Source organism: Talpa europaea (genome assembly GCF_964194135.1).
Source record: "Talpa europaea genome assembly, chromosome: 14".
Lineage (NCBI taxonomy): Eukaryota > Metazoa > Chordata > Mammalia > Eulipotyphla > Talpidae > Talpa > Talpa europaea.
The window spans coordinates 85827818-85843090 of record NC_140082.1 but is presented as its reverse complement, the minus strand read 5'-3'; the positions used below and the strand labels follow the sequence as shown (position 1 = coordinate 85843090).

The 15273-nt window shown below is 47.5% G+C and overlaps 1 protein-coding gene across 1 annotated transcript in view; it reads left to right on the top strand.

Moving 5' to 3' along the window:
• Positions 1 to 299: 299 nt before the first annotated feature.
• MCTP2 (multiple C2 and transmembrane domain containing 2) overlaps positions 300 to 15273 on the top strand; it is a 159336-nt gene continuing 144362 nt past the window's right edge. The window contains exons 1-3 of the mRNA XM_084254074.1: positions 300 to 789; positions 13183 to 13245; positions 14338 to 14446. Coding sequence (XP_084110200.1) covers positions 322 to 789; positions 13183 to 13245; positions 14338 to 14446 — 640 coding nt within the window. The 5' untranslated portion in view covers positions 300 to 321. The remainder of the gene's footprint in view (positions 790 to 13182; positions 13246 to 14337; positions 14447 to 15273) is intronic.

The following is a 15273-nucleotide window of genomic DNA, read 5'->3' as shown; positions in this document are numbered from 1 at the left end:
GCAGTGGCTGCCAAAAGCTTCATAGTCCTGAGACTTAACCCCTTGCGCCACCAGGGAGGCCCCTACTCTGACAAAAATCTTAAAATTCACTTCCCTAAAAATGGTTTTCCGGATATGTGCAGACGTTACTAATCAAATGTTTCAATCTTGATCACTTAGTCGAAAGTGTAAGATTCCTGAGTCTTGTTTCCCCATTTCGATGGGCCCTAACACCGCCCAGTAATTTCAAGTTCTTTCTCCTTAAATTCTGTTTTCTAGGAGCCTCCGGAGCTTTCAGCAGAGCCCCCTCTTGCCGAGTGACCCCTGGGTCTTCATGAAACCATGGATCTGGATAAACCGTCTGTCTGGGGCTCACTGAAACAGCGAACCATGCCTCTGTTAATCAACTTGAGCAAGAAGAAGGGGAAAAAGAATGCAAACAAACCCCTTGACTTAAGAGCAAGACACCACCTGGATCGCCGCCTCAGCCTCTCTGTCCCTGATCTCCTGGAGGCCGAGGCCTTGGTCCCAGAGGGCCGACCATACTCGGGGCCACAGTCGTCGTACACCTCCGTGCCCAGCAGCCTGTCTTCTGCCGGGATCCTTCCCAAGAGTAGCAGCAGTTCCTTGAAGCAGTCTGAAGAAGAGCTGGACTGGAGCCAGGAAGAAGGGGGCTATGCTCATGTGTTGGAAACAGACTCGGAGGAGGCCTATGTCTCTCCTGCTGAGGACCGCAGGGCCTCTAGCAGTGGCTTCTTTGATCTGCTCCAGAAAACTCCCCTTGTGGAAGATGCGTTGGAGGATCCAGAGGTGAGGCCAGGGCCGGGCATGTCCCTATTTCTTGACTTTTTTTCTCCTTTTACAAGGGCGTTAGGTGCCCTTGGAAAATTTGGTTAGGAGTTATTTTTGTGGTTAGCTTCTAGGGAGAGATGTCATTTACAAGAATTTAAATTAAGGTAGTATTGATTGCACCCAGTGTCCCCATTAGTTTTAGGGTTGACCTCTATGTATTTTAGAACTATTACAAAAACCTTTCTAAGACACTTTAAGGCATTAAAAGCCCAATTGGATGAGTTTTCCTTTTTCTGTCTCTTGGCAATGAAAGCAAGAGCTCAACTTTTCCCATCTCTTTTTTGCCAAGTGTGGGACTGTTTCCCTCTCTCCAGTGTAGCCCAGCCAGAGTGCATCATACTGTTCGTAAGAAATGTGGGAAGGTGTGTCTCCCTTTGACTGCCAGATACTCTAAACTTCCTCCTGGAAAACATGTGTGTGCACGTTTATCTGGGAGAGTTCACTCGGATCTCTCTCTGGAAAGTCCCCATTTTTTTTCAAAGTCCCAAATTAAAAGAAACAAATCATTTTCCAGTCAGTGATTTTACTGTCTTCCGATAAAAGAGTCAAATATGATTATGAGATAAATCTTACAATTCTACAATGAGTTTAAATTCAGTTACCAGATCACTAAATCATAATTTGGTGAATAAATTAATTTTTTTTTTTTAATTCCTCCATCAATCATGCCCAAGTAGGTTGCAATGTTGAGGGAAGAAGTTAATTTTCTACATTCCAGGTTATTGTTATAATTCCATTGGATATTGGTTATTCAGCTGGGATTTTGGAGTTTACTTTTAAAACTAAAACCTGTGAGATAAGTCATATATTTGGATTTCACTGGGGAGCAGGATCCTGGATATTTGGAGGGTGCTGATATTGTATAGTTTTGGAAGCGTTTACTCTGTTGAGACACCACATTTAATAAATTTTCTTAATTACTTTTTTTAACTTTATTTATTTTTTTAAGATTTATTTATTTATTTGTACAAGCACTGGGTATAGTCAGAAGCTGGGAGGGTGAGAGAATTCACCAGAGCCAGAGGGGAGAGCAGAACAGACAGACTGACGAAATACACTGCTGAGGGGAGCAGCGGGCGGCAGGAGAGGTCTGCGCGCCATGTGGGACCCTCACCTGGTGGCCTGGGATCGAACTGGCGCTGCAGAGGCTGCGGGCAGCTTCGCAACCCGGCGCTCAACCGCTGTACCATCTGGGAAGCCCTCTTAATTACTTTTTTTTGCTACCATTAGCATTTATTAAATCCTTATAAAATTTTTCTATTATAAAATTAACATATGTGTTTTCACTAATCAAATTGTTAACTAAGTGAAATTTTAAACCAGTTCAATATGAAGGCATTATATACTGAAGTTAATCTTTATCTTCTTGTTACTTATTAACTGACCAGGAAAAATGGGTTGGATTCTTAGATTTAACATGTTAACAATCTCAAATTGGAAGAGTTTCTCTTAAATTGATAGGGCTAAAACTGTTTTACTATTCCCGTGGTCTTTGTTGTAAATAAAGTACCCAAATGCTGCTTTAACTCAGGTGTCACAATGGTTGTTGCTGGAAGTAGAAGCCAACAGCAAGTGACCCTGCCTTCAAGTTCTCACCTATGGGGAGACAGCTTTGCCTAGCACTGAACAGTCTGTGGGAAACACCCAAGCCTGGTCTCGGAACAGCTGGGTGGAGCTCAGTGTGGGGCCCAGGGCGTGTGCTTATATAAGACAAATGCCAAGGTGGCTCTGAGATTAAGTAAGATTGCACAGGTGAGGAGACAAGGTGAACAAGGTCCTGCAGTGCAGGTGGGGGACAGGGGTTGGGGATGGTGGCCATTTTACTCTGCAAGAACAGAGCCCTGTGTAGCTTTCTGCTGTGCTCTCTGGAAAGTGGCCTATGCTGAGGGCCTGGTCAGTGATGGGGAGTGACTGGCAGGTACATGGTTGGTAGTGGTTAATGCCATCTCCCCTGATTAAATGCAGAGCAACCTAGAAAAAGCAGAGTCTTTTAAGAGTAATTTAAAACAAAAACAAGCTCTTAGGTTACAAGAACAAAATGGCGGTCACCAGAAGGGAAGGGGGAGGGTGCCAAAGGGGATACATTGCCTGGTGGTGGGTGGAAAAGGAATTTCCATAGAGATCATCATGTGGCACATGCCGATGGTGGACTCTGCTCCTGATGCTGCTGCACAGTGTCACACAATATCTTGCAATTTGATAAATAAAACAAGAAAAGAAAGGATAGGTTTTCCTGGGTAATTTGACTTTCTTTTTTAACACAGCCATTTTTTTTCCAAATTCTTTCTTGAAAAAGAATTTTGTTTCTTTTTCATGTCTGAGTAAGAACTGATAGAGACTAGGAGGGAAATGGCCACTTGAGTGCACTTATTTGCTTGGTGGCCTGTTTGCAGAGGATGGAGGGACTGGACAGCAGCTCCCCACACCTACAGGATCCCCTGAGGTCAAGTGCATTGCTCAGCCTCCTCTACTCCCCTCCTCCTCTGTGACTCCCACCTGAATCGCCTGGATTGGTGGGTCCTTCTTACTACTTGAGGATCCAGTTCATCAGGTGGAGCAGCAGGGAGCCCCTCCCTTGCTTAGCTCCTCCACTGGGCTATGCTATTCTGGGGATGGGTGTGGTAGAGGGGTCCTATCTGATTGGTCTTTGATGTCTCAGGCCTGGACTGGGTGTCTTGCTCATAACCTGTGCTCCCTTAACACTTGTCAAGACAGACTCCAGTTGGGCAATGTGTGCATTCTGATTAGTATGCCTTCTTAGGGTCTTTGTTGTAAGTTCTCTTCCACTTACAGTTTCATTAAAGTCAGCGTTAATTTTGGGGGTTTTTAAACCCACCATGCTATAAATGAAATCTCTTTTGATATGCTGTTAACTAAACATGTGGAGTGATTCAGCCGGGCTAGACATTTCAACTCACATCTAATGCTAACTTTACACCTGAATTTATATCCCTGCCTTTTAAAGGAAGGTGGAAGTGCTACTAAATTCTTTTTTTCATGAATTCACGTGAGTTTTGGAGTTGGCTCACCTGTCTCTCTGATGTGGTGGCCACTTTCTTCTTAGTGAATGGCCATTGGCTTTTGATCACTTTCATGGGGGAAGAAGCCGGAAGGAAGGCAGGGGTCGGAGGGACAGCCCTGGTGTGCAGGGACAGTGGCATACCTGCCAGAACCCTTGGCATCGGTTATCTTGTTTGTGGCTTTAGGGGGTTTGGGAAGGAATATCTGTTTCCTGAGTCACCCATGGGCTTGTCTCACCTGTTTTCTGTGCAAGGTCTCATGGTTCCAGGCTGAGCCTGCAGAGATGGGCTGGGAATCAGATCACAGCACTGGCCAGGCCTGTGGTATCCACTGAAGGCAGAGGGGCCAGCTGCAATGATGGGAAAATGCAGTGATGAGGCAAAGAAGAAACTTAAGGATGAAGGAAGGGGAAGGCGTGTGAGAATGCAGAGATGGAGCACGGAGTTGTCAGTGCGGGTGTCACACTCACTGTAAAATCGAAAAGGGAGTCCAAAGTCAACCCAGGTTAGAATCACATGGTATCAGGGATGGTTTTGTGGATATGCATCGCTGCAAGGGGCACCCCATGAAATGGCAGCTGCCTGGCATCCCTCTCAAGATAGAAAGTGACTGCAGATGAGAACCTGATGTGGTCACGCTTTGTTAACTGGAGTCTCCAGCATCCACCCCACTTGCCAGCCCACCGTGCCAAGGAAGCCAGGGCTCTCAGAGTCCCAAGCCTCATTCTTCCTCGGGGGTCAAGTGGACAGGATCAAACTTTACCCAGGTTTCTTTGCATAGCCTCTCCTTTCCTTCTGAGTGGCACTTTATTTCATGAGCTGTATGTCATCACTTGTTGCATTGGGCAACACCACACTGATAAAGAAATGGGAGTCATGGAGCAAGCTACATAATTCAGGCTGCTGCTGAGGAGCAAGATCCCGGCCTTTTTATTGATATACAGCATAAGGGGGAGGAGAAAATGGAAAGGAAAAGGAGATAAAAGAAAGGGGAAGAATGTAGAAGATCAGGGACTGTGAGCCTGCCCTCCAGGCACTTCTCATCTGCTTGATGACTGGTATTGTCATTGAGATCATGCCCTAATCCCCCAGCCATGGTTTTAATCTTATCAATAATGCCTTCCACTGATCAGCTTCTTGGGTTCTTTGTTATACATGGGTCCTCAGCCCCCTGGGTGTCTTGGTCATACCTCGAGATGCATAGCCTTCCCAGTGTGATCCAGCATTGTGCTCTTGTTTGATATGAAGGGCATCTAGCAGGGTTGGGCTCCTGTACCTAACTGACCCAGCTGTTGTGGATTTAATAAATCCACACTGTTTAGGATTTAATAAAATCCTAACATCACTGTTTAGGATTTAATAAAATGGTGGCTAAACAGGCTGCTTAGGGGTAGTAGACCCACAATCACTTGCAGACAGGCCAGTATTTGATCATGGTTCCCTGAAAGCCAGATTGTCTCCTTTAGGTGACTGTGTGTCTGCCCTCAGGTGGGTGAAAAGTGGTGTTACCTTATTCTCATCACTCTCCACCAAGACTTGGAGCTTAGGAGGTAGAAAGGGTACTTTACACAGTACCCTTTACTCAAGTAAACCATCTTGAGTTTAGAAGTTGGGCTCTCTTGGGAGACGGGTGCTCCTGAAGAACCCTGATTGATATCGTCTTTTTTTCCTTGCACCAGTCCTTCTGGTTTATGTCAAGTATACTGACTCATGTTGTCTCTGCAGTTGACTTTCAAGCCTCAGGCCACTGTCAGGTACTGGGGGTGTGGGGGTGGGGAGGGCATTAGAAAATCAGTTGGGTTGGGGAAGGTGGTGGCACATAGAGGCTCTGGGTGGGTAGGGAGTTCCCAAATATCAGATTAAATATGAAGAAGCTAAAGTTAAGCAGACTCGGGGGGGGGGGGGAGGGGAGTAGCTGGTTTTCTTGTTTCCTTTTATATATATATACTTTTTTTTTTAAATTAGACTTCTTTCCTTTTTATCTTGATTTTTCTTCCCACTTCCTTCCCTAGTGAGCAATCTCTACTGCTTCCTTCCCCAGTAGTTATTTTATAAGAAACTTTCACATGGCTTGTAAAATCAGTTAAGTATTTAGAAAATACAGAAGTCTGCCTCTGGTTCCTGTTCTCACTGTTGATGACAGCATTGAGATTAGACCCAGACCCTGGAAAAAAATGACCTATAGGTGGAGTCACTCTTGAGTCAGCCCAGGTGCTTGGTGGGGATGGGGGTGCTTGCTGTGAAGAGGTGGTCAGGAAACACTTGCAGTGGACACGTCGTAAGGACGTGGATGAGTGGAGAGTAAAGCTCAGTAGTTAAGTTTCACATTTGAGAGGTGAGCACGGCTGTTAGCAGAGCGCATGGCCATGCCAGGCCCCACTGAGGACTCACTGATGTGATCCTGGACACATTTATTAGTGTTGTTCTGAGTATTTTTGTTATTACATTTTCAGAATGAAATTGAGGGACAGGGAGGTTTAAGCCACCCAATTAGTGATGTTATAGCCAGGATCGAATCCAGGAGCAGCTACCAAATTGTGCAGCAGGAGTTTGAGGTGCAACCCTGTACTTGGACAGTATCAGAGCTGGTGATCTAAATATGCTGATCTCAAAGGAAAACATTTATTTTCTTTGTCCATTCTCTTTCCTTTCAAACGCAGATATAATTATGGTGGTCCAATGGCCTGATTATATCATGGTTAATAACTACTTACCACAAATGGAAGGATTATTTCCCCCTATCATCTGTGTGGCCCCACAGTGGGGCACATGGGGTATACATCCATCTCTGTCATTTCATTTGACATTTGAAGTTTGAAACAACCGGCTTTGCCACTAGTGTATGTGGACAAGTTGAGTGGTTTAGAGAAGTACCCTACTGGGATATTTCCAGAAACTCTGCTTGGCAACCACAGAGCTTCAGTTTAATAACCACAGAGAAATGACAAACCACAAAGGGAAGGAAAGAACTTGCAGCTTGTGAGATTAAGCAAGTGCTCTTTTCTTTGTATGTCAGTTACCTGTTGGGCATGACTTTTATTTGATCTAGAAAATCATGACTTGACATTGCGGCAGACCTGACAACTGCATCCCAGGGTCCTTCATGGACCTGGCCTCTTTCCCTCCCTCCCTGCTTCCCCTCTTGTTGAGCACCTACTATGTGCTGATGCTGTTCCTGAGCACCTACTGTGTGCTGATACTGTTCTAGGCACTAAGGACTCAGCAGTCCACACAGCAGATCAAACTCTGTTTCCTCATGGAGTTCCTTTTTGAACAAATGGTGAGAGGCCATAGATCTATCCAAAACAAGATGGGTTACCGAGAAAAATAAAGCCTAGGAGACACTTGGAGGTGCCGGGTTCACAAGTTGCTCTCCTTGTGAACAGAATGATCAGGAAGGAGCTCCTCCGAGATGATGATGGATCAGCCAGGGGGCCAGGGATCCCCGGAGCCTCCTTTTCTCAGTTCTTGTCTTGGCAAAGAATTCGGCCAGACCAGATTTAGGCAGAATGACAAGAGATGTCCTGACAGATGAGAGAAGGGACAGAAAAGTTCTCTGAGCAGAGAGGGGTCTCAAGTGGGTAGCCACTGAGGGCACAAGAAGCAGGTGCTTATATGGTTATCGAGGGCAAGGAGTGGGGCTTTGGCCTTTGGATGTCTCTGGATTGTGTCTCTTGATGATTGGTTGGGGCTTGTGGGGCCTCGTCAGCTGCCAGGGCCCACTGAGCTTTCCCATGTTACCTGGCCTGTCTTTGCAGAGCCAACGTTGGTCCATTGCTCTAGCACTGTGTTATTGTGTTGCTGTGCTGAACGTTCCATTTTTTTTTTTTAAGATTTATTTATTTATTTATATAAGCGCTGGGTATAGTCAGAAGCGCGGGAGGGTGAGAGAATTCACCAGAGCGGGGAGCAGAACAGGCAGACTGATGAAGTACACTGCTGAGGGGAGCAGCAGGCGCGGCAGGAGAGGTCTTTCACGCCATGTGGGACCCTCGCTGGTGCCAGGGGATTGAACCGCACTGCAGAGGCTGCGGGCAGCTTCGCAGCCCAGCGCTCAACCACTGCGCCACCAGGGGAGGCCCAGAATGTTCCATTTTTAACTGGATTTTGGGGTGCCCTCATGGTCCAACAATTGTTTCTAAACCAGACTAAAAAAATGAACTTGGGCAACCTGGGCTGGGGGCTTTGGGGCACCCTGTTTCTAACTAACTACCTGCACCCATTTCCTTACTTCCTCCTTCAATAACACTTAGCGAAGACCTAGAGAGGTATGGGAAGCAAGCCATGTGCATGTCGGGATGAAAAGCAGCTGTGAAAGTGAGAGGAGGGAGCGCCAAGGCCCCAGAAGGCAGGTGCATGGCTGGGTTGTTTCCAGAAGAGCAGGAATCGGTGGGGCTGGAGAGGAGCGATGGAGATCCACAGTTACTCCTGAGGCTGCAGGGTAGAGGCTTCTCCATGCTGTCAGGCAGCTCTGCTCCTCTCTACCCACCCTGTAGACAGGAAGGAGCAGGACAGGCGGAATTCCACACAGAGGCTCAGTGCCCACATGGGGGGCTCACAGGTGTTACAGCTGGGTCCCTCGCCTCCAGGCAACGCCTGCTCTGTGTGCCCTAGACCTGGAATAGCAAGAAGCAGAAGCCGACCTTGCAGGAGACCGTGCAGAAGCGCCCAGGTTGCTGAGCTGGGCTTGGAAGGGAGCTGGCCTGCTCCCTGCATCATCACCAGCTCTCCGTTTCTGTCCTGCTAGCAGCCTTGGTGAGGAAGTAATGGTGGGGATCAAGGCCGGGATGTGGCCTGTGGGCCACTTGCATTGTGTTTTTTCTCCAGTCTTCCCAAGCACATTCTCTGTCTTGGCAATAAGCGTCACGGCTGACTAGCAACCCAGGCCCGGGCTGCCCAGCGCGGTGGAAACACGGTCTCACTGGTCTCACTTCACTCTCTGCAGACATCCTTGTTTGCTGTCCAGCTCAGGGAGATGGTCAGCCCATTCCTTTTGAATAAATGAATTTTCCTCCTCGTAGCCACTCAGGTGAGCTTCTTTTCTACCCTTTTAGAGAAATACCCGTGTCTTGAAATTTAAGTAGATTGCTCAATGACACAGTGCCTGGTAGTAGCAGAGGTTGGCCTTGTGCGAGGTCTGTGGCTCTCAGCCTGCCAGAGGAGGTGTCCTGCTTTTGGATCTCCTGGTCCAGGACACAGTGGTGCCTCAGTAGGATGGGAACCTGGGATATCAGTGAACCCTAACTCCCTGCTTCCCTTGAGTGACCATTTAGCCTTTTAACGCTGACTTCTTTCCTTATATTAATAAGTGGGTGATGCCGATAATGGCAGTGTGCAGACCTCTAGGAAGGTAGTAGGGATCTATATCTGATATCTGATATCTGTAAATGATAACCACCCCGCTCCCCAGCCAGTATAAAGGGGGACAGTTATTCTTTTAAAGTGCCTACTGTTACTAAGCATAAAAATTTTTGGTAAGTCAGAGGACAAATATTACTGAAGATGGAAAAAAGGGTTTAGAACATTTAGAAGGCTTAGACTTTTTTTTCTGTGAAGGATCCGATAATAAATATATTCAGCTTGGCAGGACTTGAGGTCTCGCAGGTTCTCCACGCTGGTGTTGACTATAGTGTGAAATCAGCATAGATTTATGTAAATGAATGGGCAGAGTGTATTCCAATGTTTCAACGTTCATAAGAACAAGTGGGGGCTTGTAAATTGCTGAGACTGTTTTATACCACATGATTGAGTGGGGCATGTGTCCAGGCATGATTGAGTAGGGTATGTACACATGTGTGCATCTGCCTTGTATTTGGCATATTAGATCATATTCCCGGACAACCACTTTCAGAGAACAGTCTTGGGCACAGGGGGACACTGAATATGCTTCCTGGTGTTGTATGACCAATAACCTGTTGTATGACCAATTTTCCACGCAGATGGAAAATGCATGGACTCAGCTGTCGGTAGACCTGATTTTTTTCTGAGCACACATTCCAATTTTGTCCTCCTTGGCCATATGAATTGTTTTGATCCTGCCTCTGTGTCCAGGCACGATGTAGGCATTTTTATTTGTGCTGCTATCATCCTAAGTATTTGTGTTTTCTTAATGTGGCTTAAGTCATTAAGTAAATATGTATTATTTATCTCTCTATCGTTTGCTATACTCATATACTTTGCTAGAGTTTTTTTCAACGATGATGGAAGGTGGTCTCCTCAGCCAGCTTTTCATTCTTAGTTAGCTTTCCTGGAAGTGGGTTTTTGTGTCTTCCTCTGCAGTTGACACAGCCAGTGACTGCTCATGGTGTTTGTAGTACAGCTTCCTGTGTGTGCCTCATGGTGAGATCCTTCAGCGACATGGGAGGTGGTGTTTGTGCAAGATCACATTTAGCGTACACAAAAGGAAGATGATGTTTACTTACATCAGTGTCTTGCTCTTAAGATCTTTAGTGAATAGAGAACATTTCCTTTTTTTAAATAATTGACCCATCCAGTCTAATACCACCCCTTCCCCCATGTTCTCCATGTTCTCCTGAATTTTAGTAAATTTGCATTCTTGTTGATAGAGGAGTCTCCCTAAAGGCAATCAAAAGTTACCTGAAAGGCAGTGATGAAAATTGATAAGAGACAACTAACTTTCTAGTAATTTTCATGCCAAGATGTTAACTTCTGAATGTTTGTCTATATGTAATTAGGCAGTTCTGTTGTACTGAGATTTTTTGGCATTGATGATATTTAAAATTATTTATCTTTTTCAAAGTTATTTATCTTTTGTTAAAACCAGTGCTTAACAAATTAATGGCACCACATCCATACAGTGGGATATTAGACTTATTTTCATATGAACATCTTTTATATTGACAATTTTTTTAAAGATTTATTTATTTATGCATACAAGAGCCAGGGTACAGGCCAGAGATGTGGGGGGTGAGAGGATTCAGCAGAGCAGAGTGGGGAACAGAACAGGCAGATCTATTGAAATACACTGCTGAGAGAGCAGCGGGTAAGACAGGAGTCTGCTGCACCATGTGGGTAGCTCCCTGGCTGGCCGGGGATCGAAATCGTGCTGCAGAGGCCGCGGATTGCTTCATAGTGTGGTGCTTAAACCCTTGCACCACCAAGGAGGCCCTATATTGATGATATTCAAAATAATTTGTATTTTCCTGAGTCTGTTCTTAGAAACAATTTGCTGGAAATGGTTAAAGCCAATGCTTAATGAATAAATGAACTAGAATACCTTCCTAAGGTGGAATACTACTCATCAATGAAGAATAAACTATTGCTACAGACAAAATCTTGGATGGATTTCAAAGACTTTGTGCTGAGGGACAGAAGCCAGTGTCAAAAACTTTGCATACTGTTTAATTCTATTGATATGCTGCCTGGAAAAGGATGAAACTGATGATAGCCCACCTGTGGTTGCCATGCCTTCTGGATCGGGACCCTCTGACCACATGGGGCAGCATGAGGAGTTTCTTGGGTGATGGGACTTTCCTGTGTCCTGACTGTGCCAGTGGTTACAAAGCCATAGCACTGTACACACATGTGAAAGGTCAATGTTACTAGGAGTTATTTTTTTCAAAGGTAAAATTAAACCAAAAATTTGAGTGCTTGTTAAGACTTAATGAGAGCATCAAAAAATGATGGGATTTTCTAATCTTGTAATGATAGTGGGATGCCAGGGATTCCTGAAGGGAAAAGTCTTAATTATGCTCTTTTTTAATGAAAAACTCATTGATGTATCACTAGGTTTATAAAGAGGGTAAGAAAAAAGGACTTAAACTCTGTGGGCGGAACCGTGACTCAATGCTGAGTGGAGTGGCGGCCCCCAGCAGCTGTCACTTGGTGTGGGTGTCCCTGTGTGGGTGTTACCTCTCTTCTTTCTGGTGATCACTCCCCCTCAGTGGTGAGTACATATGGTGTGTGACAGTTACGGTGGCTACAGGAACCCTAACTTTTAAGTTCTGTGACTTTCCGTGAGTACCACCAGCCATAATGTGGAATGAATCGTTCTTCATATTTAATTTCCATGTTGTTGTAAGTGGAAGACTTACCACATGTTTGAATAAAAGCTCTGAGTGCGTTTATTTTATTTTATTTTATTTTATTTTTTTAAAGATTTATTTATTTATTTACTTTTACAAGCACTGGGTACAGTTAGAAGTGCGGGAGGGTGAGAGAATTCACCAGAGCCAGAGCGGGGAGCAGAACAGGCAGACTGTCAGATACACTGCTGAGGGGAGCAACAGGGGCGGTAGGAAGGTCTGCGCGCCATGTGGGACCCTCACCCCGTGGCTGGGGATCGAACTAGCGCTGCAGAGGCTGCACTGGGCAGCTTTGCAACCCAGCGCCCAACTGCTGCGCCACCAGGGAGGCCCTCTGAGTGCGTTTTTGATGGCCTGCAGGTGATGGGGGTTACGTGCACTAATTTTGTCACTTCATTAGTGCCAGGTATTAAGTAAGTGGGGCTGACTTGGGAGCACATGTATCATGAGCCTTCCAGAGAGGAGATGCTGTCCACCCTCCCTCCCATCTGCTTCTCTGACTGATGGTAGAAGATTCTGGGTATAGGGTCTCAGGTGCTTTGAGCAGAGATTCTGTCCCTGCACTTGGAGTTTCGCAGAATTGCCTTTGAACCAGACTGGTTAAAGCGAGCCTTGGTTGATTTCATCAAACTGGAGACTAACCAGGGATGCTGGGGCTGCAGGGGCCTCGATGTGGTCAGTCTAGCTCTTTTGCCTTTGTGAGTCAGTCAGGAGAGGGATTGCTGAGCTTTGGGATATAGCTGAACCCGAGTGGAAAGAAAGGCCCTGACATCTAGAAAAGTCTGAGGGTCGTCTGCAGCTCACCAGGGAGAATGTTTACCTAAACCAAAAGAGAAGGTGCAAGAACCTGAATGCAAGGGTATTACCTGAGCCCCTGGGCCCTGCTCACCACTGAGGTTGGCCGTTTGCCACCCCATGGAATCATTTTCTGGGTGTCTGAGGCACATCTGAGACAGGAAACAGGCCCTCCGCCCTCCTCCAACGTCATGGGTTCCCAGTCTGCCTTTCCTACTTTGGGGTTGGTGGCTGCCCAGGCCATGAAAGGCTGACGTTTGCAGGCCAACTTGCGTTGCTGGCTCCTGAGCTGCCATCTCCCTGTGCTGGTGGGGCCAGCGGGCCTCCCAGAGGCTCTTGCTGCCCTGCTGAGTCAGGCCTCCATGCGGGACTTAACACACGGGGGCAGTAGCTGTGCCCCTGCCCCGAGGTGCCCACCTAGACGTCAGATGATAGTCCTGTTGCATAGCATAGCAGGCTGTTGCATAGCAGGCATCTCTTTGTCTTTGCAGAAGCCATGTGGGGGTGTGGACCTGAACGCAACTGTGCCTTCCCAGTCCCTGGAAGAACCAGAGGTGAGTGAGGCAGCTCGGACATAACCGGGCCGAAGGGGGCACTGACTGTGCTTCAGCCGGAGCTGGCCTGTGTGTCTTTGCCACTCTTACTTCTAAAGGGCATGGGGAGAGACCATCTACAGAGACAGGCCTTGCAAAGGAGAGCTGGAAACGACTCATTCAGGGCCTCTTGATTTGTCTGACTGGGATGGATTCTTCTAAAAATGCAGAACAGCTGCGGAACTGAGCGAGGTTGGACGGAAGAGGAAGACATTTTGAAGAGCTTTGCGAATGGGGGGGGGGTGTCACTTTCAGAACAAGACTGTCAGGGATGACTTAGCCACGGAATGTCAAATATGTGAACAATAAATTGTTTCATCTGTTTGGAAAGACAGAAATTTGAACGAGTTCAAAACTCTGATTGGATGTATTTAATAGAAATAGCTGTTATGAGCAGGAGTGGACGCCTTCCTGGAGGAGGAAGTGACCACCTTGGGGGTGGTGAGACAGTGTGGGGAAGACCTCGGTCCCAGGAAAGGTCGGGCTGTTGTGGAGACCCCTGGAGACCCGCGTGGACGCAGGCCAGGGGCTCGCCCTGGGTGGCCAAGCAGCTTAGGGGGTTACAGTCTGGGCTGGTCATGAGGGAATGTTCTGGTTCCACGTGGAGTTGGTGGGGACCCTGTGGGAGGGGAGAGGTGAAGGGGGACTTGGCTCCTGGGTGTGGAAGTGCAGGCACATGCAGGTGAGGGCTCACCCCACACTGCACCCTCCTGCCTCCTCCTGCGCTGCACCTGAGCTGCAGGATAAAGGATCTGCAGGCCGTGGGTGAGCTGAAGGGCATTTCAGAGGCTGGAAAACCACCTGCCTCCTTCTCCTTGGGAAGCTGCCATGCTGGTGGTGCCATGGTTGCCTCTGCATCCCGATAGAGCCCCACGGGGGCAGAAACAAGCTGGTAACCAAGCAGGGGGCCGGCTCATCAGCACGGGTGGGACGTGACAGCTGAGAGTTGCCTTTGGTGTGACCGTGTCATCCCCTTCCACAAGGAGACGTCCCTGGTTTCTGACTCCCTGCGGCTGGCCGGCCCCTGGCTGACTCACCTCTCCCCCTATGCAGGCTCTCGGAGAGGCCAGCGATGGCGTGAGCACCCTGCCCAGCTCCTTCGCCTACCTGCTCACCATCCACCTGAAGGAAGGCAGGAACCTGGTCATCCGAGATCGCTGCGGTAAGGCTGCCTCCGCTCCATGGAGCCTGCAAGCCCTCTGCCCTTGACTGCCCTTGACCTTGTCCACCACTCCTGTCTGTCTCCGTGTGGTTGGCAGCAGATGGGGGGCTCGGCTCTCAGCACCTGCAGGTGTCACTGTCCATTACTAAACGACAGTCATAATCTCGTGAAGTTGTTCACATAAAGATCTTCAGAGGTTTTGCATTTTATTAGATGCAAACACATCTGTTTCTCCATTGTGGTCTCTTTTCATTCATTTTGTTTGGTAGGTGGGAGCCTTTTCGCTCTATAGGATGTTGTTTTTCTGCAGCTCTTCGACTGGTTTCTCCTGTTACTTCTCGACTGTTTTGGATCTCCCAGGAGATGAAGGCAGGAGCCTGGCCCCTTCCTCTGTCTTCTGCAGCTCTCGCTTTTCTTCTTCATTCTGCTCATTCTGCTCCCCTTTTAGGCAGAATTCCTCAGCTTGGCCCCTCAGCTTACGCAGTCCTTGCTGACTGCTGCATTGTGCTTTCTGTTCCTCTACCTTATTGCCTTTTGAAAATTGTTTTCTAACTGCCTCTTTCTGTGTCATGGATGAGAAGATGCCACACGCTTTCTGCGAGCACTCGTGTGCACACGCACCTCCTGCTGGGCGTCCAGTCTCCTGGACACCAGTGCGCCTGGCTTGCCGTCCATCACTTTATTTGCTGGTCTGCATTCTGCATCTGTGGGTGCTGCTTACTGCACCTGCCTCCCTGTGTGAGGAGGGCTGGGGAGGCAGCTAGGCAGGGTGGCCATGCCCTTCTATCCTTCAGGCTGGGTCCTCTCCATTCCTCGCAGGATCACCC